Genomic DNA, 22,503 nt, shown 5'->3' with positions numbered 1-22,503 from the left:
AATTTCTTCTATCATTTTCCTTGTCTTCTGGCAGCCACTCCGGGTCCTAGCCCTTCTTCTTCATCTCTTTCCTTGTCTTTTCATATTTCTCTAACAGATACCCTGATCTGTCACCCATTCTAATTTAGCGATGTTCTAAATTATGATTTTCACTAACCTCTTTTAATTACAATATTCCTTAGATACTCAGTTCCAGTCTCCCCCTGGATATTCAATTACCACACACACACACACACACACACACACACACACACACACACACACACACACACACACACATATTCCACAAATACTCATGTACAATTACTGTACAAGCACAGAACAATATTACAACACAGGACACATATGTCTCCAGTCCACCTTTTACAGCGACTAGGATTTTTCTTACTATCTTACCTGCTACAGTAAAATAGACATGACTTTGTTTTCTACATTAACAAGATTATTATTATTATTTATTTTGTATTTTATTTTCCACAGAAAAAGACAGTATCCCACACTCAATTCCAGGCCATGAACACTTAACGCACGCACAGACGTGCACTGTACTGTGCGAGTTTTCTCTCCCAGCCGCTACTTGTAAAGAGACATTTTTAACACTGCTGTCTGACCCGTAAACTCTGCGTTACGCACACGACCCTGTGGGATTTGGAGCCTTTCTTTTACCCGCTACAGTAGAAGGAGACCATACAAACACACATATATGAGTCTTTATTTTACCCGCTACAGTAAAATAGACTGTACAAACAACTGGTTGACAAAACACACAAACTTGTTACAAATGCACGGTGCCTCTCCTCTGGTCTACTATCATTCGTTTAAAAAGTGCCTTAGACTGCATTACAAATTACCCCCCAATCCTCTGTCTCCTATCCTATGGAAGGTGGTATTTTCAACATACTCAATCCTCCAGAGACAGATGAATTGGATGCCCCTTTGCTCAGTCTGCTGGCTGGACAATATCCCATCGTCGTCGCCAAATTGTCGTGGTTTTAGTAAGTCCCAGGATACACCGATGAAGAAGTAACAAGTTTATTACAGAAAACATAAATACAGGTGACTGGTATTTTTTGGGTCCGAATTATGATGTATGGAAGATGTTTTTTAGGTATATACACTCACCTAAAGGATTATTAGGAACACCATACTAATACTGTGTTTGACCCCCTTTCGCCTTCAGAACTGCCTTAATTCTACGTGGCATTGATTCAACAAGGTGCTGAAAGCATTCTTTAGAAATGTTGGCCCATATTGATAGGATAGCATCTTGCAGTTGATGGAGATTTGTGGGATGCACATCCAGAGCACGAAGCTCCTGTTCCACCACATCCCAAAGATGCTCTATTGGGTTGAGATCTGGTGACTGTGGGCGCCAGTTTAGTTCAGTGAACTCATTGTCATGTTCAAGAAACCAATTTGAAATGATTCGACCTTTGTGACATGGTGCATTATCCTGCTGGAAGTAGCCATCAGAGGATGGGTACATGGTGGTCATAAAGGGATGGACATGGTCAGAAACAATGCTCAGGTAGGCCGTGGCATTTAAACGATGCCCAATTGGCACTAAGGGGCCTAAAGTGTGCCAAGAAAACATCCCCCACACCATTACACCACCACCAGCAGCCTGCACAGTGGTAACAAGGCATGATGGATCCATGTTCTCATTCTGTTTACGCCAAATTCTGACTCTACCATCTGAATGTCTCAACAGAAATCGAGACTCATCAGACCAGGCAACATTTTTCCAGTCTTCAACTGTCCAATTTTGAGCTTGTGCAAATTGTAGCCTCTTTTTCCTATTTGTAGTGGAGATGAGTGGTACCCGGTGGGGTCTTCTGCTGTTGTAGCCCATCCGCCTCAAGGTTGTACGTGTTGTGGCTTCACAAATGCTTTGCTGCATACCTCGGTTGTAACGAGTGCTTATTTCAGTCAAAGTTACTCTTCTATCAGCTTGAATCAGTCGGCCCATTCTCCTCTGACCTCTAGCATCAACAAGGCATTTTCGCCCACAGGACTGCCACATACTGGATGTTTTTCCCTTTTCACACCATTCTTTGTAAACCCTAGAAATGGTTGTGCATGAAAATCCCAGTAACTGAGCAGATTGTGAAATACTCAGACCGCCCCGTCTGGCACCACAACCATGCCACGCTCAAAATTGCTTAAATCACCTTTCTTTCCCATTCAGACATTCAGTTTGGAGTTCAGGAGATTGTCTTGACCAGGACCACACCCCTAAATGCATTGAAGCAACTGCCATGTGATTGGTTGGTTAGATAATTGCATTAATGAGAAATTGAACAGGTGTTCCTAATAATCCTTTAGGTGAGTGTATATTAAAAAAAATAATAAAAAAAAAATCATGGAGTTACACGGTTTCAGAGTATGGAGGACTATCCAAGCTTACATTTTAAATACTCTCCCTCTTTGCTATTCACATTTGTCAGTGCGCTGCTACATTTCGTAGCGTCTCAGTTTTTTTTTTTTTCGATGTAACAAAACATTGAACTCTGTCAATCAGAGCTGGTGGGCGGGACCAGTGGGCGTATTGTCCTATCCAGTGCTCATAATCATCTTCATGTTCACGTTCATAATCCTCTTCATGTTCGTCTTCATAATCATCTTCATAATCATGTTAATAATCATGTTCATGTTCATGTTCATAATCATAATCATCTTCATGTTCATGTTCATAATCATAATCATCTTCATGTTCATAATCATCTTCATGTTCATAATCACGTTCATCTTAAGTTTGGCACTGATCACCCTCCATACAAACTAATGGTTGCTTCATAGATAAAACTGAAACAATATATACTATAACAACATGAAACAATTTAATAATATATACAGAATATAAAGGAAATAATAAAAGTAAATTTTCCCACTACAGTATGTTCTAAATGAGTATTTCACAGAGGTTTTTATAAAAGAAAGAACAGATAACATGCCACAGGTTAACAATCAGTCCAGTCAAACCCTAAGAGAGATCAGGATAAATGAGGAGGAGGTACTAAAGGGACTAGCAGAATTAAAAACAAATCACCTGGGTCAGATGGTATATTTCCAACAGTACTTAAAGAAATGAGGGAAATGATTTATAGGCCGCTAACTCAATTATTCCAAATGACACTTAGAACAGGGGATGTGCCAACTGACTGGAAGACAGCAAATGTCATACCAATCCACAAGAAAGGGGACGAAAAATAGACAGAAAATAGAGGAGCATCTCAATGAAAACCATATTCTTGGAGATAGTCGACATGGGTTTAGACGAGGCAGATCATGTCTTACTAATTTATTAGAATTTTTTGAACATGCAACTGCAGCTGTAGATCACGTGAAAGCATATGATATGATATACTTAGATTTCCAAAAAGCTTTTGATAAGGTTCCACACCAAAGACTGATCCTCAGATTGGAAGCTGTAGACATTCAGGGTAATGTAAGTAGATGGATTATGAACTGGTTGATGTCTAGGAAACAGAGGGTGTCGATTAGAGGAGTCGCTTCTAACTGGAGTGAGGTTGTTAGTGGAGTTCCACAGGGATCAGTACTAGGGCCTGTGCTTTTTCTAATCTATATTAATGATCTGGACTCTGGGATAGTTAGCAAACTTGCAGATGATACTAAAATAGGTGGCTCAGCAGATACAACCTTGGCAGCACAGGCTATTCAGAGGGAATTAGATAATATTCAGTTGTGGGCCGACACCTGGCAGATGAAATTCAATGTGGACAAAGGTAATACATGCAGGTAACAGAAATGTCCATTGTAATTACACTATGGGAGGAACAGAACTAGATGAAGTAATGCATGAGAAAGACCTAGGAGTCTATGTGGACTCTTCACTTTCTCCATCCAAACAATGTGGGGAAGCAATAAAAAAGGCAAACCGAATGTTAGGGTATATTGTCAAAAGTGTAGAATTGAGAACAAGGGGAGTGATGTTCAGACTGTACAATGCACTAGTTAGAGCTCATCTGGATACTGTGGACAGTTCTGGGCTCCACACTTCAAGAAAGATATCGCTGCTCTAGAGGCAGTTCAGAGGAGAGCAACCAGACTTATTCCAGGTCTGAAGGGAAAGTCCTACTGAGAAACTGAGGGACCTGAACCTTTTCACCCTGGAACAGAGGAGACTACGTGGGGACTTGATCCAAGTCTTCAAAATCATGAAAGGCATCGACCACATCAAACCAGAGGAACTTTTCCAGATCAGCAGGGACACACGCACCTGGGGACACAAATGGAAATTGGGAATTCAAAACGGAAAACAGGAGATGCATCTTTATACAGAGAGTAGTTACAATCTGAACAAACTTCCCATCAATGTGGTAGATACTGAAAGTTTGGGAACATTTAAAAATAGACTGGATAGGATCCTTGGATCACTCAGTTATTAATGAACACCAAACGAGCACGATGGGTCGAATGGCCTCCTCTCGATTGGACACTTTCTTATGTTCTTATGTTCTGAAGTGATAGTAACCAATTCTAATTCAAGAATTACTGGGAGTGCATTATACAATGAGACTCACAGAAAGTAGATATTTGCTTCAGACTAACAATATTAATATTAAGATAAACTTTTGGCTTAATTTATGCAGTGTGTTTATCAATACAGTTAATGAACTCTACTTCATTGCTGGAATATGAACATATCATTTGTGTCCTTTAGATACTGTTCAGGTCTCATAATCAGACATTATAAAACCCTGCTGTCTCTGTCCAGGCTGTGAGGAGAGCTGTGACTGTGCTGTCCGATCATCCTGAGGATTTCCACCCAGCAGGATTCCTGAACACAGAGACGCCCAGAACAGGTGAGAGTCACTGAGATTGTCTAGCTTGTGAAGGACAGGCTTTGCTCCTGCAGAGAAAGTGCAGAACATTGTGTTTCGGGGAATGCAGGTGTGTGGTCTATAGTTCCCTTTGCTTGTTCATGTTTCTTATCTTACTAACAAATCTGGGGATAAAGTTCACCTAGACTTTCCTTCAGTGAATGTGACAGTTTTACGCAAATCTGTACAAAATTAATCAGTTTCAGAGGCATTTTAAATAATGCAGTTTGAAGACATTTGATGTTCTGCTGCTGAGTACCATTCCAGATGCATCACTTTTGATCTATGAATTTTGGAAAATGACATTTCACTCAGATATGATGGTGTTTCAGAAATTGAAGTATTTGTGATATTTTCATATTGAAAAATATGCAAGGTTTGGTTTCTGAGCTCTGTCTGATTGTGATGTATGGTAACGTACAGATGGATCTGAAACAGTGGTCTGAAAGTGGTAAAATTTGAATCCACTAAATATAAACCTGACTCTTTTTTGTAATTGAATTTAGGAAATGATGCACTGGCATTTTGAGGGAAATCTACTTTTTAAGCTATTGTAATGATTCAGAGGACAGCTGAGGTGGCCCCAAGTGCAAGCTCTTATACAGAGGAAGCACAGCTGACAATGCAAAGGGGATATCCAAAAGACAAGGTTTTAGAGGGGTCAATAGATCGGGCAAACAGGCTGAAACAGGTGATCCAAAGGGGTGGTCAAAAAGGCGAAGGGAAAAGGTCAGGAACACAGGAAAGTAAAAAGCCAGAGGGAATGCTTAGAAATGCAACAATGAATGAGACAAGACTTAGCAGAGAGTGAATGGCAAACAGGGGTTTAAGTGCAGGGCAGAGTGGAGTCAGTGGAGCTGGTGAAGAGAGGAAGAACCAATGAGTGAAGAGGGTTGGTAGGACAAGTGCACATGGAAGGTAGGAATGTTAATTGGATGATTGCAGGGTTAGTATTCAGGGGATGATGACCTCTGGTGGTGAACAGGGGAACTGTGGCTGACAGGTGTGACAGCTATAATGTACCCATTGAATATAAACTTGAACAGAGGGTAAACTACACAGAATTTAAATGATACCTATGGGGAGCGTGACAATTCGTCCCAAGACAATTTGTCCCCAAGACAATTGGCCCCAGGCAAGTCTTCCCCCCTGGCAATTCGCCCCTATCATAACCATTTGTAACCATGAGTGCATTCACTTATTGTAGAGATATACAACATATACAATACATGGCCAAAAGTATGTGGACACCCCTTCTAATGAGTGGATTCTGCTATTTCAGCCACACCCATTGCTGACAGTTGTATAAAATCAAGCACACAGCCATGCAATCTCCTTAGACAAACATTGCAACAACAGCTCTGCCGTGGAGTGGAACCACACAACCTCACAGAATGGGACGGCCGAGTGCTGAAGCGTCTATCGTCTGTCCTCGGTTTGCAACAATCTGTACCGAGTTCAAAACTTCCTCTTAAAGAAACATCAGCACAAGAACTGTTCGTCGGGGGCTTCATGAAATGGGTTTTCAGGGCCTAGCAGCCGCAAACAAGCCTAGGATCACCTTGTGCAATGCCAAGCGTCGGCTGGAGTGGTGTAAAGCTCACTGCCATTGGACTCTGGAGCAGTGGAAACACGTTCTCTGGAGTGATGAATCACGCTTCACCATCTGGCATTCTGACGGACGAATCTGGGTTTTACTATGCCCAAATGCATAGTGCCAAGTGTAAAGTTTGGTGGAGGAGGAATAATGGTCTGGGGCTGTTTTTCGTGGTTTGGCCTTTTAGTTCCACTGAAAGGATATCTTAACGTTTAAGCATACAATTACATTCTAGATGATGTTGCGCTTCCAACTTTGTGGCAACAGTTTGGGAAGGCCCTTTCCTGTTTCAGCATGACAACGCCCCTGTGCACAAAGTGGGGTCCATACAGAAATGGTTTGTCCAGATCGGTGTGGAAGAACTTGACTGGCCTGCACAGAGCCCTGACCTCAGCCCCATCAAACACCTTTGGGATGAACAGCGACTGTGACCTGTGGCCTGAGTTCCCAACATCAGTGTCTGACCTCACTGATGCTCTTGTTGCTGAATGGAAGCAAATCCCCTCAGCAATGTTCCAAAGCCTTCCCAGAAGAGTGGAGGATGTTATAGCAGCAAAGGGGGGACCAACTCCATATTAATGCTCATGATTTTGGAAAGAGATGTTTGACGAGCAGGTGTCTGTAGTCTGTTTGGCTATGTAGTGTACGTATGCATATACATATATTGGGATATAAATATATACACCAATCAGCCATAACATTATGACCACTGACAGGTGAAGTGAATAACACTGATAATCTTGTAATCATGGCACCTGTCAGTGGGTGGGATATATTAGGCAGCAAGTGAACATTTTGTTGATGTGTTTGAAGCAGGAAAAATGGGCAGCGTAAGGATCTGAGCGACTTTGACAAGGACCACATTGTGATGGCTAGACGACGGGGACAGAGCATCTCCAAAACTGCAGCTCTTGTGGGCTGTTCCCAGTCTGCAGTGGTCAGTACCTATTAAAAGTGTCCAAGGAAGGAAAAGCGGTGAACCAGCGACAGGGTCATGGGCGGCCAAGGCTCATTGATGCACGTGGGGAGCGAAGGCTGGCCCGTGTGGTCCGATCCAACAGACGAGCTACTGTAGCTCAAATTGCTGAAAAAGTTAATGCTGGTTCTGATAGAAAGGTGTCAGAACACACAGTGCATCGCAGTTTGTTGCGTATGGGGCTGCGTAGCCACAGACCAGTCAGGGTGCCCATGCTGACCCCTGTCCACTGCCAAAAGTGCCTACAATGGGCACGTGAGCATCAGAACTGGACCACAGAGCAATGGAAGAAGGTGGCCTGGTCTGATGAATCACCAGTTCAAGGTGTTGACTTCAAATTCCCCAGATCTCAATCCAATCGAGCATCTGTGGGATGTGCTGGACAAACAAGTCCGATCCATGGAGGCCCCACCTCGCAACTTACCGGACTTAAAGGATCTGCTGCTAACGTCTTGGTGCCAGATACCACAACACACCTTCAGAGGTCTAGTGGAGTCCATGCCTCTACGGGTCAGGGCTGTTTCGGCGGCAAAAGGGGGACCTACACAATATTAGGCAGGTGGTCATAATGTTATGGCTGAACGGTGTATATGTAGTAACAGTGCGAGGTGTGGGCCAGCAAGGGCACCCGGGACCGCACTAGATGCTCCGACAAGCAGACTAACTGTACAATACTCCACTAGACATCCTACGGGGCAACACACTTCCAGCGCCGGATGCACTGGATTGAAAGACTGTGGGGCAGAAGTTACAGCTGACTACAATCAGCTCGTCAGCATGTCTCACTATAAAGAGACCGCTTCTCCACTGGTAGGACACAAAGAGGGTGAGGGTAGAGAGGGTGTTTTGGAGTGTGAGAGAGAGAATCCAGAGTTACTACAACAAAACTTCTTCTTTCTAGGGGACAGATAATACAACTAGCACAGTCTAGCTAAGCAACCCTTACATCCTCCGCACCCTCCATAGATAGCACTTCTCATCTCCTACTGCCTCCCTTTCTATAATATTTTAGTTGTCGGCCATACCTGAGCGTAGTGAAGAAAGAAGCCGAAATAGAAATGTGTATATGTATGTGTCATCGTAGCAATAGTGTCTGGCCACAACTCCACAACTGATTTGTAGTTGAATTATTGCAATTGCGTATCGCAGAGGGGCTGGGATGTGACACCAGTACACTGTGGAATGTATGTGGTGTTTATGTATTATAGGAACGAATCTGCTACCTTCTGCCCCCCAGAGCCTCCGAGAGGCGGGAAGGTGACAGTAGAGGCTTGAGCAGAGGATACGGGGAAAAGAGCATCGGAAGCCTTTTTACCAAGCATTGGAGGAATTGAAGGGCGAAGACGCAGATGAGAAACACTATAACATATAATACAAACTGCATCACTCCACCGCCAAGCGAATTAGTCAACCACGGCCACCACCCTCCTGTGGTGGTAGAGGACTCTCTTAACTTTTGAACTTCCTTCTGGATATGTCTTGCTAAATCATAAATATGCTCAGATGTGTCAGGAATATATGTACAACATTCTTTACCTATTAATGCACATGTATTACCTTGGGCTGCTAATAAGAAATGTAAAGCCAAGCGGTTCTGAAGGGTTACAGTTCTTATAGCAATCATTTCAGTAGTGATATTAGAAAGAGCTTCAGCAGAGATAAAGAAGGGAGGAGTTCCTATACAACATGTCATATTACCCATAATAGATTGTAGCATTCAATAACATCACAGTTGCAGCATAAGGAAACTGATATCGGACACTAAGTTCCTATGGTAATGCAGTAGTCAGGAAATCAAATCCTAATACGGTTTTCATACTGCCTAGCAGAGTTAGTTATCTCTAGATATGAGCACATCAGTAAAGAAATCAAAAACATGACTGGAAAGTCCTGAAGGACACAAAGCCTAATCAGCAGAGTACCCTGTGTACAAACTCAGACAGTGACATAGAGGAAGGAAAGAAAGAGAGGAAAGGCTGATAATAGTACCGCCTTAGCAGCATGAAAAAGACAGAACATACACAGAGCATACTCAAACACCTAATAACTTTTAAAACAATTATTCTGGGTACTTTCAGTAACGGAAGAGCCACTAACAAGTCTAAACTCCTACTAAAATATATATCTCTCTTACAGGAGGAGCAAGGTGCCTTTGCTACTCCTTGAAGATAACAATCTCTTTCACACCTTCAGCAGGGAACCAGGAGAAATAAAACTGATTAAGTTATATACTTCAGGTCAGTGCTCATTGCTAATCTGTGGAGAGAAGAGACAGGTTTAGCATTCTTATCATACACTTTAACTTGTGACCAATGTTTCATCTGGACCCTCCCTCCTGTCCATCAATACAGACCGAAGTGTCTGTAGAGAGAAGGACGGAATGAGGTCCAGTCCAGCGAGGGTGTGAGCCAGGGTGATCAGGAAGGTGCTTAACCATAACCTGACTGTCGACGGGTGGGAGAAGTGGGGAATCTTCCAGGATCTGAAGTGTAAAAAGAGCCATCTGCATTAAAGTGCAGGTGAAAGGGCAGTGGCGCAGACCCCAATGCTTGTTTGATGAGAGTGTAGGATTGTTCCTGCGGGGGTCCCCAGTGGCTGGGGTTCAGGGGGCCTGGGCTGTCTTTAAGCAAGGTGATAAGGTGCCTGATTATTGAACCTCAGGTTCAATAGGTATAGCAGGTATAGCAATTTGGACTTCATGTGTACTCACTTTGAATCCGGCTTCGAGGAGTGTAGAAAGTACAAGAGACAATGCTCCCATGTGTGCAACTTCATTTGGTGACGCAATGAGAATGTCGTCAACATACTGAGCACATACAGAAACCCATAGTTTGAGATCCAAGGGATCTAGAAAGTGAGCGAGAGCTTGATGGAACAAAGTAGGGCTTTTTGTGGAACCCCTGGGGCAGACGAGTCCAGGTGTATTGTATGGAGCCTACAGTAGAAGCAAATTTGTCCTGAGAGTCAGGGTGGAGCGGCAGGCTCCAGAAGCCACGACTAATGTCTAGTACTGAAAAGATCATGTGGCAGGGTTCTATGTCATTGAAAATTGTGGAAGGATTAGCCACAATGGGATGTAAACAGGGGTGACTTTATTCAAATGAGTATAGTCGATTGTGAGGGTTAATTGTCGTTGCTGGCCCCTGCCTGTGAAGACAGATACAAAGGTAGTTACAATTCAAATAATCCATTATAATATGATAACCCATTCATTTACAAAGTCACAGTCATGAAGATGCACTCCCTCTCTGTCTCAACTTCTTGTGTGATACCGTGCTGTCTGGCAGGCAAACAGCAGGGAGGCCAAGGCCACAGCCACTGCCACTGCCCCCCTTCTCCTCAGGGGGGACCCCTCTATCTGTGTGGCCCTGTCTCACTGCATCTCTCAGTCTGCTTGATACTGTCAGAAACTGATAACTACCAGACAGTTTAGTAACTTTAAACTTACGATAACTGTCTCATTCAATTATTTATATAAAAATTGCATGAATTTACACCAAATAAAATCCTACTTTTCCCTTTCTCCAGCTTCTCAAGCCTTTTCAATCTCAAACCCTCTTTGTTCTGCATCCTAACTGGTGTGCTTTTCTACTTTTCCTAATTTCTTACTAGAAATATATTCAAGTTATATTTATCTGTCTATATTATTACTATTTATATATATATCACACCATTAATTTAGTCAATTAATTCATTTAATCTTGGGAAAATAAGCCTTTTCATTGATTTCAATAATGATTTTCAGGTACTTCAGGAAAGTAAGTGTTCACAAAATGTGTCCAGTCAATTCTTTCATTACTGTGTCAGCTTCCTCCTAAACCGGTACAGGTTCGGAAGAACCATTCCCAAAACCAGATCAAACTGATCAATAGTTTTTTCTTAATTGTGGAGCTACTAAATGACCACATTTTAATTTCCTGGAGCACCTGATATTTATCCATATCTAGGAAACCTTCACTGCACAATTGTGGCTACCTCAGATTCCTATTTCTATATTGTTGCTCTAATTCAATTTCCAACATGTTATTTTAATTTCTCTATTTGTAAGACCCATTTAAATAGCTTTATTTATGTATTTTTAAATAGCATTTTGTATAAAGCAACACTATAATTATGATTAGTTATTTAAGACTCGCTTAGTCTTATTCTGGACCATGCAATACAAACAAATACATTCAAAATACATTTACCTTGCACAAACTTAAAACTTACATACATACAAATAAACACATACTAATTTGTATCCAAAGTAAATTCGGATACTAGTTTTGTTGGGCATGTTTTGTTGACCTGCAGTGTCTCAAACTACCCTTATTTATTATTATTATTATTATCTTTTAATTGTCCAAAGTATCTTGAGGACTTTCACTAATACTGAAGACTTTTTTTTTTTTTTTGTCTTCAGGGCATTTGATTGTATTTTGCCTTTTTCTTTTTCTAACGAATGTTTTAAGCTAGCTAGGTTTGGTTTCTCATTTCTTAATTCACATTCATCGTTCTACATCATAAACACTTTCCAGTTTTCTCTTCCTGGCCTTGTATCTCTATTCTGCGAAACAGCCCTTTCTTTCTTTTTTTTTTTTTTTTCAAATAAACGCAGGCCTCAACTGATTTATCGTTTTTCTTCCAGGAGCAACCCGACTCCCTGCTTATCTGCACAGATGTTACCAAGGCCTTTCTTTCACAACGAACTTATTTTTGTTCTAAATCATTCCAATCTGGGGTGTCCTCCTCTGATCCCCCGTCCTCATCTACACTGCGTGACCCGAGTGCCACCGCACATCGAGCACCCACTCTCTTCACTTTCTCACTCCATTTATCTCATTTACATTCTCTGTCCTTCGCAGCTTTCAGTTCAGTCATAGTTTGAATCTTGTCTTCCTGATTCTTGCTAACTTGACATAACACCACTACTGCTTTATCTGTTTTATTAATTTCTCTTCATTCCACCAGTCTCTATGAGCCTGTGGAGACCATTCTCTTGTCCATCCATTGTCTAACATCTGTTTCTCTACCTTTCTGTGTTATTCCCGAAGGAATTCGACCACACTTTTATCGGACAAAATAATGACAGAAAGTAACTTACTGATAACAGACACAAACGCAAATCTCCCACTGGTCTATCACCCTGTGGTCTGCACCTCGGGGCAACCGGGTAAGAAAACACAACTGTTTATGCCAGACAACGCTGCATAGACCCGCCTCGGGGCAACCGGGCGCAAACCCTTCCCGGGAAGCAATTAAACAGAACAACACACAAAAACTCTGTCACACAGTTCCCTCTCACAGGCTGAGTTTAGTTTAGTTTTATATCGCTATATTTCCGAGCCAGGGATCCTCCCTAGACACTGCTTTCTGTTGCTACTTAGGTGGTAAATAAAACATACTCACCCATGATTAAAACAGTGTTCGGGGAATCCCTGTGATTCCAGTGATATCCCGTACATGACGCCAGTTGTAGAACCCCAAAAAATCCTGCAATAAGAGATGAGACTGGAGAGGAGAAGTCGTGTAATACAGAGTCTTTATTCCGCAAGCAGCTTGGAAGAACCTGTCTCAGATACAGTCTCAGAGCAGATTCTCAAAGGTGCAGTGTATAGCTAAACATATTTATGGGTTAATACTGATGACACGACGGACTACTGTCCACTCCTGAAGAGGCACGTTCAACATTTCAGGGTTGGATCCACCTCTGGTGCTGGGCTGTGGGCAGAATACAGTCACGTAGGCCATACACGGGATGAGCATTTCTTCTTTATCTGCAAACCTTGGTTAAATCAAGACTTTTACAAAACAACTCCATAGAAGGCATGTAAGAACAGTAGCTTCTTCTTTCTAGGGGACAGATAATACAAGTAGCATCTCTCTACATATACACACACTCATATGTTTTATTATTATTATTATTTAAAAAAAACGTAATAAATTTCAGACTACAGTTTGTATCTCTGCTGGCATAGTGGTTAAGGAACACTGCTGTGAGCCAGGCATTGTGGTTTAGATTCCAGATGTGTGGATGTTTTCAGCAATTCAGACAATATACATTTTCTGTTAATGTGAGCTGAAACATGTATGTTTACCTGGTTGCTTATTTAGTGCTTTTTCATCTCTTGAGTCATCTCTTTGAGTCAAAAGGCAAACACAATGCTAGGGTATATTGTAAGTGTAGAATTGAGAACAAGGGCAGTGATGTTCAGACTGTACAATGCACTAGTTAGAGCTCATCTGGATACTGTGGACAGTTCTGGGCTCCACACTTCAAGAAAGATATCGCTGCTCTAGAGGCAGTTCAGAGGAGAGCAACCAGACTTATTCCAGGTCTGAAGGGAATGTCCTACTGAGAGACTGAGGACCTGAACCTTTTCACCCTGGAACAGAGGAGACTACGTGGGGACTTGATCCAAGTCTTCAAAATCATGAAGGGCATCGACCACATCAAACCAGAGGAGCTTTTCCAGATCAGCAGGGACACACGCACCCGGGGACACAAATGGAAATTGGGCTTCAAGGCATTCAAGACTGTAAACAGGAGACACTTCTTCACACAGAGAGGCGTCACAATCTGAACAAACTCCCCAGCGATTTGGGAACATTCAAAAACAGACTGGATAGGATCCTTTTTCACTGAGTTATTAATGGACACCAAACGAGCACGATGGGGTGAATGGCCTCCTCTCGATTGGAGACTTTCTTTTGTTCTTATGTTCTTACACTGTTTGCATATCCCTCTTGTAGCATAAAAATGTGTTTCTGAACTTTAAACTGAAAATGTAGCCTATGCTCAGTAAATCTCATGACTTAACAAAAATCTTAGACAAACTGCAATATTTTAAGTTTGCTCAGGTCTCCACCCATTTCACTTTTGTAATTTTTTCCAGTGTCTGTATGATTGTTCATTGATTTGTTTTATTTGTTTTTATGCCGAATACAATGTACATTTAAACTCTCCATTCTTCTGTTTATCATGATGTTTTAATTAGACTTTTCAAAAAAAACTGTTAAATTACTGAAATACTTAAGCATAACCCATTCAAACTTTCCATGTTATGATTTAATTTAATAAAACATGTATTCTTTCCTTGTTCTTTTACAGATGGCTCACTGAAAACAGTCCAAGTGAACCATAAATCCATCCTGAAGAAGCGGTTTGAATGTGTCTTTGAAGGCATAGCTGAGCCAGGGAAGCATGTCCTCCTCAATAATATTTACACTGAGCTCTACATCACAGAGGGGGACTGTGGAGAGGTCAATAATGAACACGAGGTGAGGCAGATTGAGATGGCAGCCAAGAAGAAACACACACAAGAGACTCCAATCAAATGCAATGACATTTTTAAACCTTTACCCGGGCAAGACAAACCTATCAGAACTGTGCTGACAAAGGGAATCGCTGGCATTGGAAAAACTGTCTCTGTGCAAAAGTTCATTCTGGACTGGACAGCTGGAGAAGCTAATCAGGATATTCACTTCATATTCTTTCTGCCTTTTCGTGGCCTGAATTTGATGAGGGAAGAAAGATACAGTCTGGTAGAACTTCTTTGCTACTACCACCCTGAACTGAAGGAGGTTGGAAATCTCGAGTCTGGTAAATTCACAGTTTTGATCATCTTTGATGGCCTGGATGAGAGCCGGCTTTCCTTGGATTTCCAGAACAATCAGATGTGCCATGATGTCACACAGTCGATGTCTGTGGATGTGTTGCTGACAAACCTCATCAGGGGGAATCTACTTCCCTCTGCTCTGCTCTGGATAACCTCTCGGCCAGCAGCGGCCAGTCAGATCCCTGCTGAGTGCGTCCATCAGGTGACGGAGGTACGAGGGTTCAATAATGAGCAGAAAGAGGAGTACTTTAGGAAGAGAGTCAGTGACCAGAGCCTGGCCTCTGCCATTATCAAACATATCAAGTCATCAAGGAGCCTCCACATCATGTGCCACATACCCGTCTTCTGCTGGATTTCAGCCACAGTTCTGGAGCGAATGTTGGGTGAGTCAAGTGAAGAAGTCATCCCTACAACTCTGACTGGGATGTACACACACTTCCTGCTGATTCTGACTAATATGAAGAATAAGAAGTATCTCTGTAAGAATGAGGAAAGCACACAGAATCTGTTAGAGACAGAGAGGGACAACATCCTGAAACTGTGCAAGTTGGCCTTTAAACACCTTCAAAATGGCAATCTGATTTTTTATACAAAAGACTTAAAAGAGTGTGACATTCATGTCAGTGAAGCTTCAGTGTACTCTGGGGTTTGCACAGAGATATTTAAAGAAGAATCAGCAATATTCAAGAAAAAAGTGTATTGCTTTGTGCATCTGAGCATTCAGGAATATCTTGCTGCTTTGCAAGTCTTTTTTGTATATAAAAATGAAAATCTAAATCTACTTAACAGAACACGTACACATAGCAAAACAGTGAGATTGTCAGATTTGTACAAGAGTGCAGTGGATGAGGCTTTACAGAGTAAGACTGGACACCTGGATCTTTTCCTTCGTTTCCTTCTCGGCATCTCAATGGACTCCAATCAGACTCTCTTACGAGGCCTCCTGACACAGACACACAGCAGCTCACAGAGCATTCAGAAAACAACTGACTACATTAAACAGGTGATTAGGAAGAATCGCTCTCCAGAGAGATGCATCAATCTGTTCCACTGTTTAAATGAACTGAATGATAATTCTCTAGTGGAGGAAATCAAGAGCTTCCTGAGCTCAGGACGTCAATCAGGAAGAAAGCTCTCATCTGAGCAGTGGTCAGCACTGGTGTTTGTGCTGCTGACGTCAGAAGAGTCGATAGATGAGTTTGACTTGAAGAAGTACAGAGGAACAGAAGAAGGCTGTGTGAAGCTGCTGCCAGTCATCAAGAGATCTAGAAGAGCTCTGTAAGTATTTCATACTCAACTGTTTTTAACCCCATAGATTTTTTTAAATATAGCAAACAGTTTTACCACATTAATTAAACCAAGCATAAATTGTATTTTTTATTAATCCATGTTGAAATTAGGTTGAAAATATCATCAAGGATTCTCTTATGATAGACTTGAACAGAACTATCCTGATACATACTAGACTACTATACCAACTTTTAATACTTACATAGTCCAGTAGGTTGCTTAAAGGTAAACTACGCCACAGATTTTGGTAGCCCATATTTAAGTTAATAAACATTTCCATTTCACGCTCCATTAAATTAACTATCGATGGATAGAATTTAGGGTTGTGACGAAGTTCGAATCCACATTTGCAGATGTCGAACTTCGCACATGTTTAACAATCCGAACTCCATCGAATAGGAAACCAAACGAATTCGAATTTGTAGCAGAATATTTGTTTACTCATTGCATTATGCACATGAATATACTACTTGAGGCTCAGATAAAGGGCACAAATGGAAGGATCTTGGAAAATGAACAAGATGTGGAAAATGTTCTAAATGAGTATTTCACAGAGGTTTTCACAAAAGAAAAAACAGATGACATGCCACAGGTTAACAACCAGTCAAACCCTGAGAGAGATCAGGATAAATGAGGAGGAGGTACTAAAAGGACTAGCAGAATTAAAAACTAGGGATGGCTCGATACCACTTTTTCTTTTCTGATACCGATAACGATACTGTGCAAAATTCAAATCGCTACATTTAGTTAACACAATATATAGATAATTCTAGTGTCATACACTGGATTAAAAGATGACAATATAAATAACTCAAACCTCAGTATATATATCTAAAAATAAAAGCATTTCCAGTAAAAAAAAAAAAAAAAAAATTCTCAATGTAGAATGTAACTCAACCTAACATTAACGTAAATAGCATCTCCAGTGTTAGTCCTAAGTCATACATTTAAAGTTTTCACTTAAAGGTCTTCAATTTGTTTTAATTTATTTTTCATTCAATAGCCTAATAGTTTAGCAATGTGAGCTGCACCGAAAATGCCTTAACATTAGCGTCCTTGTGGTCATAACAGTGAAATACAAAATGTATTAGACTATCTATGTAACTAATTTATACAATTTACTTTTCCATGTTTCCAAACACTCAACATATAGACTACTGGTCTGCGTTCGGAAACACACCTGTGCGCTCGAGTTCCAGTGAATACAAAATAAATGGTGTAGTGGTTTTAGTAAGTCCCAGGATACACAGATGAAGAAGTAACAAGTTTATTACAGAAAACATAAATACAGGTGAACCCGGAGCTCTCCTCTCACATGAAGTGACGAAAAGAACTAAGGATGTGAGTTGGAGAAGCCTTTTTGTATCTTCAGAGACAATGGGTTACAGTCTTCTCTGTCAGAAGTGATTACATCTCATTATGTTTACCACATACATAATAATTAATACAGACCTAAGTCTGTTACTGTTGTTGAAGTGTTTGATGAGTTGATTGGTGATGGTCAGCATTCGTAGGGAACAGATGTTTACCTAAGACATTGTTGTGAGTCCTTAACCAAATACCTGTGCCCTAAAACACACAATCTCTATACTGTTTGACTGTTTCAGCTGATTGAATATCCAGAAGACAGTAGTTGAATGAAATCATATAAAGACAATGCTTGATTGATGTAACCTCTCGGACAGAATAAATACAAACTAATGATTGCTTCATAGATAAACTGAACCAATGTATATATATATATATATATATATATATATATACAGAATATAAAGGAAATAATAAAAGTAAATAGCTAGTACATAGCTGGCTGTGTGTATGGAGCTTAATAATATTAATTAGTTTGTTGCTCCTCTTCACTTTTCTGTCATTGGTAGTTTCGCAGAAGGGTGTTTGTCTTTTAGGTGGGTTAACACACCAGCTGTAGATGTGTGGTAGTTTAATTGCACTGCACATATTATACACTTAACAGTGTTTTCGTCTCTGTGAGGAAGACATTGGTCGCGTTCTTGTAGCGCAGATTTCCGCAGATATGCGCAGATCTGCAGAATTCCACAGATTGTGCTTTTATGGAATTTGTCGATGCAACTATTATAATCCTAGAACACTTTGAGTGGAGAAACCATTCAATAATATGCTAATTTAAGAAGAAACGTCCGCGTACTAAACACAGTTTATTTATAGAGTTTATTATTATTATTATTACTATTATTTATTCCTTTGCCAGACACCCTTATCCAGGATGACTTAGGCTATAGGATACAATAGCAAAACAAAAGTGCTAAACAGAGCACAAAATTACTAATCAGACATAATACAAATTAAAGATCGAAATGACAGAAGTGCAGGTAAAATATAGAGTTGGTTATTGCAGTGTGTGGCTCCGTCTGCCTGGCAGCATCAGTGACTGTCTGTAGACTCAGGCCAGTGCTTTCAGTGGAAAGATAGACTTCAGTTCCAAGTTAGCCGGGGGGTGAGGAGACTGAGTCTTAGTCAGTCTTCATTTTTATGCAACTGACTAACTTGCATAGACTAGTCTAACTGTCAAATTAAGACCAATCTAATGGTTTAGATAAGTGTAATATAGTTTTATGCGACCGGCCCCAGGGCTTGTTCACGTGGCCTCGCAGGTGCTGTTGCTCTACATGGCTGCCTTATAGTGGTATATATATAATTCACTGTCACACAGTAGAGCTTGTGGCACCGCTCCTAGCTGTGCTAGTTGAGCAGGTGGTGTCTACTCCCGTATTAAGCAGAGGGCACACGGGTGGATTGCTGTTGCCCCGCTTTGTATTATGTTCGATTCTTACAGCACAGTGGAGCTTGCTGTCGCTCCGCTCCTAGCTGTACAGGTTGAGCAGGCGGTAACTGAGTTGAGTTTGGGCATTAGCTGAAGTGGAATCTAAACACAATGTCAATGAAGACTGCCTTGCCATGCTTGATTCTACAGAAACTGGCGCCAATGAAGGTGATTTCATTGAATCAAATAAGATCGTCTTTCACCTGACATGCTATAGATGATTCATAGACAGGAAAAATAGAACGAGTGCTGGAAAAAACTAATGTACCGTAGGGGTCTGTAACCCTTGGATGTCATCATCAGGATCCTGTCTTTTCATCGGCACTTTTCACCACAAGCTTGTTCCTCACCAAGGACAATTCAAATAGGTGAAGAATATGTAAATTGTTCATGATTTAGATAGAATTTTTCTTAATTGTACTCTGGTTTTCAACTCTTTAATTTCACCCCTTTTTATTGATAACTCTAATGCATCACTCTTGTCTGCTTGTTTACACGTTCACCTCACACAGACTGTCCTCATTCTGCACAGAATATGACCATTTACTCATTGAAGGCTCAGATTTTCTGAAGCTGTTTACGTGATCTAATATTCCAGTAATAACATTGGGAGGAATACTTACAAATGAACCAGCAAAAACGCAATGTGCAGCACACCAGGTGAATATTTGTTGTAAGTTTTGTTGATGTACTTGATGCATTTATTTGAACTAGTCACCTACTGGTATATTAACGTTTAAAAAAGGAATGACATATTTAGGGCTGCCCCCTGAAAGTCAACGAGTCGAATCATCAGTCGGAGACCCCTCAGTCGACTGAGATTCTTCAAGTCAAGCAGGGCAAGCTGGCACGCTTGCACCAAAAAGAATCTGCATGACAACATGCGCTGCCTGGTGGTTGGCGTTTTGTGCACAATGCCTGGCTCTTCTGACAGCGCCTCGCTGGCAGCGCCTCAGCGCTCTAGAGGCGCAGCGCTGTTTCAGCTGAGGCTTTTGTGATTGGATGGCTGGGTAAACAGTGATAGTAATGAGCGCTGCGTTTTACCCAAAGTTGAACATTTTTCAACTCTCGGCGACCAGAACAAAACGCTCAGTGCTCAGCAGGGAAGAGACGCGCATCCAGATCGGTGGGAATTCCCCTCAGTACTCTCTTTTAGAGTTCACTTCACCAGTACAACCACCGCCCCCCCCCGGACCTCACCTCATCAGCAATATCCCCCCAATCCCCCCCCGACCTCACTTCACCTTCTCCGAAAGGTGGGGGAAAGGTTCTGATTTAGGGGATTTTTAGGACCAGTTTGGGGGGAATCAAGGAGAGGACACACTGGACGTGCTGCTGGCTTTTTAAATATGCAGTGCTCCCATTGCAAACAACTGAAAAAATACGCTGGCCTCAGGAAAAAATGCTTTGGTGGACACACGGCTTAAAGTATGGCGGCATTTCGATTTATTCATTAGTTGTTTAAAATAAATTCACGACATTCCCCGACTGACATCTCTTCTTACAACAGGATAGGCCTACTTACACTACACGTCCTTTTTAATGTTTACAGTGAAATAAAACAATTTGATTAGCTTGATTTAAAAAGAAATACATGTGTGCTGCCTGTCACATTATTCTGACAAATCCATATGGTAGCCCGATGTTGTCAGCAATTCAAATAGACCGCAATTCAAATCTTGCATCATAGGCAGCTGTCTTCTATTAATTTTTAAATGGGAAAAAATATGTCCCCACCACTCTGTTGCATTTGCTTATGTTAATGTGGTCAAAATCATCACTGAAACTCATGCCAATGGATTTTCTGATTGCCAGATAGTCTATTATGAACAAAAAAGAAAAAAGGAACGAATAGTCGAATCTCTGTATTGAACAGAACAGATCCGATTCGACTGACAGAATTCTGAGTCAGGTAAAGCCCTAGACATATTACACTGTTGTGTAACTTTGGGTATTGCCTGAAGACCTTAAAATAAAAAACAGAAAGTGTTTGAGAGAGAGAGAGAGACGGGGACGAGGGGTTGTGTTTAAAATAGGGCTATAGCACAATTATTGACACGTTATATTTTTCGTTAAACAGTTTATACATATTATTTTATTAAACTCGAAATTTGAAATACATCTTTTACATTTGAATGACCGCAAGTACTGCAATAAAAATAATGCCAGCAGGGGAGGTCTTGATGCCTAAAGGCAAAGGTTTCATTCTCTCCAATTTGTCAATGTGTGGATTGTGAAAATTGTGAAGATACTCCAGAGGAATTATCCCTCGATTCTGATGGTGTGTTAACTGATTAAATAGACTCACTCAGAATCCAGTGTGCACATTTCTTGGAGAGCTGGGCTGTTAACAAGATTGGGCAAATCATGTCTGCACCAGGGGATTTATGGCAACTGATGGAGGATAGTTTACTATACACATCCCACACTGGAATGGTTGGCAGTGGGAGGGATGGCGGGAGTGACTGGGACACCTTAACGAACTTTGTGTTGCTTGCATTAGCAATTGTCACAAAGTCCTGGGGGTTGATTCCAGGGATGTTGATTTGGTCCGTTTTTGGAAATTGGGCTTCAAGGCATTCAAGACAGAAAACAGGAGACACTTCTTCACACAGAGAGGCGTCACAATCAGAACAAACTCCCCAGCGATGTGGCTGAAGAGACAATTTGGGAACATTCAAAAACAGACTGGATAGGATCCTTGGATCACTCAGTTATTAATGGACACCAAACGAGCGCAATGGGGCCAATGGCCTCCTCTCGATTGTAAACTTTCTTATGTTCTTATTGTACAGTCTTAACATTACTTCCCTTGTTTTAAATTCTACACTTTTGACAATATACCTTAGTGTAACGATCACCCTGCATGACTGTTAAGCAGCCACACTGCCCTCCAAACGGAGTGATTATTGGCCCACTTTATAAGCAGTTAAACTACGTCAGCAAGGGTGACAAACAGCAAACTCAGGGATGTCAATTGTGTCAATTCTTAAACATTGCAGTTTATTATGGGGATTTAGGATGACGGAAGCAGAAATAGGATAGATAGGAAAGAAACCATGAAATAAGTGAAGTATAGAAGACTGGACAAGAAAAAGACTGCAGAGTACAACTATAGCATAAGGATAGAGAAGGGATATTAATTGATATATGGTAAAGGACTTGGTAAAGGTAGAAAGGTACTGGGAATATAACAGGAGAAAAAGAAAGAGAAATAAAGTGTTGAGCTGAAGCAGAAGCCCAAAATACTAACTAACATTCAGACCCTCCACATACAGACAACCCAACAAATGCACAATGTAGAAATCAATTAGATGGATGGATTAGAATGGAGATAAACAGGATTGAAGTGGATGCAGTCCAGGAAATAAAACTGGGAACAGGTTGAAGAAAAG

The 22,503-nt window shown here is 41.2% G+C and overlaps 1 protein-coding gene across 14 annotated transcripts in view; it reads left to right on the top strand.

Annotated features, from left to right (window-relative positions):
• The window catches only part of LOC136768173 (NLR family CARD domain-containing protein 3), a 261,771-nt gene that overhangs the window by 29,695 nt on the left and 209,573 nt on the right, over positions 1–22,503 (top strand). For 12 of the 14 annotated variants that reach the window (XM_066722229.1, XM_066722225.1, XM_066722226.1 and 9 more), the window contains 2 exons: positions 4,739–4,826; positions 14,511–16,296. The exons of the other annotated variants lie outside the window; for them this stretch is intronic. In XM_066722229.1, coding sequence (XP_066578326.1) covers positions 4,739–4,826; positions 14,511–16,296 — 1,874 coding nt within the window. The remainder of the gene's footprint in view (positions 1–4,738; positions 4,827–14,510; positions 16,297–22,503) is intronic. 14 annotated transcript variants of the gene reach the window in all.

This window comes from Amia ocellicauda, chromosome 14 (genome assembly GCF_036373705.1).
Source record: "Amia ocellicauda isolate fAmiCal2 chromosome 14, fAmiCal2.hap1, whole genome shotgun sequence".
Lineage (NCBI taxonomy): Eukaryota > Metazoa > Chordata > Actinopteri > Amiiformes > Amiidae > Amia > Amia ocellicauda.
This window is presented reverse-complemented; position numbering and strand designations above follow the sequence as displayed.